Source organism: Nanorana parkeri, unplaced genomic scaffold, assembly GCF_000935625.1.
Source record: "Nanorana parkeri isolate BGI_ZX_2015 unplaced genomic scaffold, ASM93562v1 scaffold2169, whole genome shotgun sequence".
NCBI classification, from domain to species: domain Eukaryota; kingdom Metazoa; phylum Chordata; class Amphibia; order Anura; family Dicroglossidae; genus Nanorana; species Nanorana parkeri.
The window spans coordinates 194,406-197,611 of NW_017308437.1; the positions used below are offsets into that span (position 1 = coordinate 194,406).

General features: G+C 49.2%; 1 protein-coding gene across 1 annotated transcript in view; it reads right to left on the reverse strand.

Annotated features, from left to right (window-relative positions):
- The window catches only part of HPX (hemopexin), a gene marked incomplete at its 5' end in the record, with an annotated part of 19,501 nt that overhangs the window by 15,130 nt on the left and 1,165 nt on the right, over nucleotides 1-3,206 (reverse strand). Inside the window, 2 exons of the mRNA XM_018572920.1 lie at nucleotides 677-857; nucleotides 1,761-1,903. Of these exons, the coding sequence (XP_018428422.1) occupies nucleotides 677-857; nucleotides 1,761-1,903 (324 nt within the window). The remainder of the gene's footprint in view (nucleotides 1-676; nucleotides 858-1,760; nucleotides 1,904-3,206) is intronic.

Consider the following 3,206-nt stretch of genomic DNA (forward strand, 5'->3'; position numbering starts at 1 on the left):
GCCCACCTGTCCAGGATTCACCAGGTCAGTCCGGGTTTTGAATGCTGTGTCCGGGTTTCATGGCAGCAGAAACCCCGGACACAGGATGTCAGGCAGACGGGGGCAACCAAAATTAGGATAGGGGCTACTGACCCCCCACTGAAAATAGTCTCAGCTGTGATATTCACATATAAATGTGCGGTGCTATTTACATAGGAATAAGCTGCGACTCATTCTCCCCCCAAAAAATGTCCGCCCGTCGCTAGAGTGTTCGGGTTTCGCTTGAAGAACAGGTGACAACCTTATCAAGAAGCCTCTAATTAAAGTTTATGAAAACCCCAACAATGAACTTCCCCTATTTGCTCCCTTTTATCTGATCAATAAGTACAACAACAAAAAAATCTCTGTTGATCCTGCCAGAAATCCAGTGAGCTGATCACTTCCTGTGCTCTCTGCTGTGCTGCACTGTTATCAGTTATATATTTCCCAGCAATCTCCCCTCCCCCGATAAGAGGAGAGGAGGAGGGAAGGTGTTCCATAGTCCTACCCCAGCTGTTCCTCCATAGATAGACTTCAATGATTGGGCGTTGTCACCCGAGGACAGGAAGTGCGTTACATACAGGATCACCGGGGGGAACGAGTGCAGCCGCCACACCTACGGACGGGTAAGCTGTAATATCTGACAATTCTCTTCTTGGGGTCCCGCTCACATCTTCCTTCTCACCTTTGAAGAATATGACGCCGTCCGTCCTGCACTCCCCCTTGTGACATTCCACCGCCGCGTCCAGATTGTCCGGAACCCCCGGGAACTGCTGGCTGATGAGTCGCGGAAAGCCGGCTACCGGACGCCCTTCGAAGTAACTCCAAACCTGCGAGCCCTGCAAGACACCGAGAGGAGCGCTGAGATGGTCAGAGACTGCAGACATAGTACAGGAGATGGTCAGAGACTGCAGACATAGTACAGGAGATGGTCAGAGACTGCAGACATAGTACAGGAGATGGTCAGAGACTGCAGACATAGTACAGGAGATGGTCAGAGACTGCAGACATAGTACAGGAGATGGTCAGAGACTGCAGACATAGTACAGGAGATGGTCAGAGACTGCAGACATACTACAGGAGATGGTCAGAGACTGCAGACATGGTACAGGAGATGGTCAGAGACTGCAAGCACACTTCCTGTGGAAATCCCCTGAATGGGATACATAGAGCCGAAAAATACAGAAGTTCTAACTGTTTCCTCTTCTATCCAAAACAAGAAAAGAAAAGAACAGTTTTAGTTAGAGAGACAGCTGGGGGTCTATTTACAAAACATTCACACAGCTATTCACCCAGTGAACGTTCATGTACATTGGTTTTGCGGGATATGTGGTAACAATAGTTGGTTGTATCTCTTAGTTCCCTCCGGAGTTCTCTGGAATTGTTACATTGTATCTCTTCCATGTATTTCCTATCGTCCTCAGCGCCCTCTGGTGGCCACACTGGCCTATTACTCTCTACCGCCCATAATATCAGAAGAACATCCGAGCGGAAGAGCTAACAGCCTAAGAACATTCGATTTTGGCCCGCACTCACAACAGCTGAATGTACACTCACTTTCATTGGGTGAAGGATGATAACAGACAATAAGATTTACATTCAAGATGAAGGTGAACAGAGAAGGTGAACGTGCAGAATATCAGGGGCAGTGTCCTGGACGGTGGATTGTAGTGTGTAGGGAGAGAAGGGGGGAAGATGAGTGCAGTAGTCTATGGGCTGTGCCCTGCGGCGTCTGAGCTCACCTTGAACAGGTAGATCCTTTGGTGCTCCAGTGGACGTTCCTGGTTGTGGTTGCGAAACGCGGCGTCTATAGGTCCGGTCAGGCCCTGCCAGGTCTCGTTTATCCATTGTGTGGGACCCTGAAATCCCATCCACACATGGTCACCTGCGGGAAATCAGCATGTCACACCCATCCACAGGCCTCAACATATAATACACATAGACAGTATATATATATATATATAAAGGGGGGTTGGGAGGGACCTGGTCCTGAAAGCTTACAATCTATAAGGGAGGAGCAAGTGATATAACAGGTGATCACTGCGAGGGATGAGTGGATGGTAAAGGCCGTGACACACTGCACGCGAAGCAATGCAGAGCGAAGCAAAGCTCTCCGGCACGGAGCATCACGTGCAGTGTGTGAGCTGAGTGCAGTCAGATGATTGACTGCGCCTTCAGCCAATCGGCTCGTGCTTAACAACCGGGTAGAGCGCGCGTCCCGTCGCGCCGGTTTATACGCGCGAGCCGATTGGCTGAAGTTGAAATTGTTCATCTCGGCACGCTCAGCTCCGCGAGCTCTCGCCAGCTGAGGTGCCCAGAAGGAAATTACATGACACACTGCTCGCAAAGGCAGCGCGCCACCGCTCCGCGCTGCTTCGCGTGCAGTGTGTCACGGCCTTAAGAGTTCAGATGTTGGGTGGAAGTGGGATAGTCTTCCCTGGAGAGGTGAGTTTTCTGGGGATTGTCCAAATAGTCTGGTACAGACCTGAGTATAGATATTGGATTGGACGAGCAGATGTTTTGTATCTTCTATGTTATGGACTTGCTGTACAGAAGTGCAGGACAAGCCAGCGTGCAATGTTCCCGGGTGTTCCTGCCTCGTGTATGGATTACCACTGCCACCTCTAATTGGACCCATCCCCCTTACTATACATAATACACACTGAGTGGCCAGATTATTATATACACTGAGTGGCCGGATTATTATATACACTGAGTGGCCGGATTATTATATACACTGAGTGGCCGGATTATTATATACACTGAGTGGCCAGATTATTATGACCACCTGACGTTTGTAGGCAAATTAGCTATAATTTGGCGCTGAAGTTGCTAGAGGGCCAGACCATTATAAATAGGGAAGCGGGTTGGTTACCACGACAGTAGAAGTGATTTGTTTCTGAAGATACGGGGAAACAACGCGATGTAACAGCCTTTGAACGCGGGATGATTGTTGGCGCTGGGAGCCAAGGCCGGATTTACTCTCCTTGCCGCCCCAAGGCCAGGTTCCACAATACGACATCCCCTAGCCCCCCGCGCGCCGCCAACCCCCCGTCACCATCAAACCATCAGTTGTGAATGGCAACCAGATGGCAGGGCGGCGGGGTTAGTTTCAATTTTTTTTTACTGTTTATTTATTTTTCTTAATTTTTATTTTTTTATTCAATTATTTCTTCTTATTTTTTAAA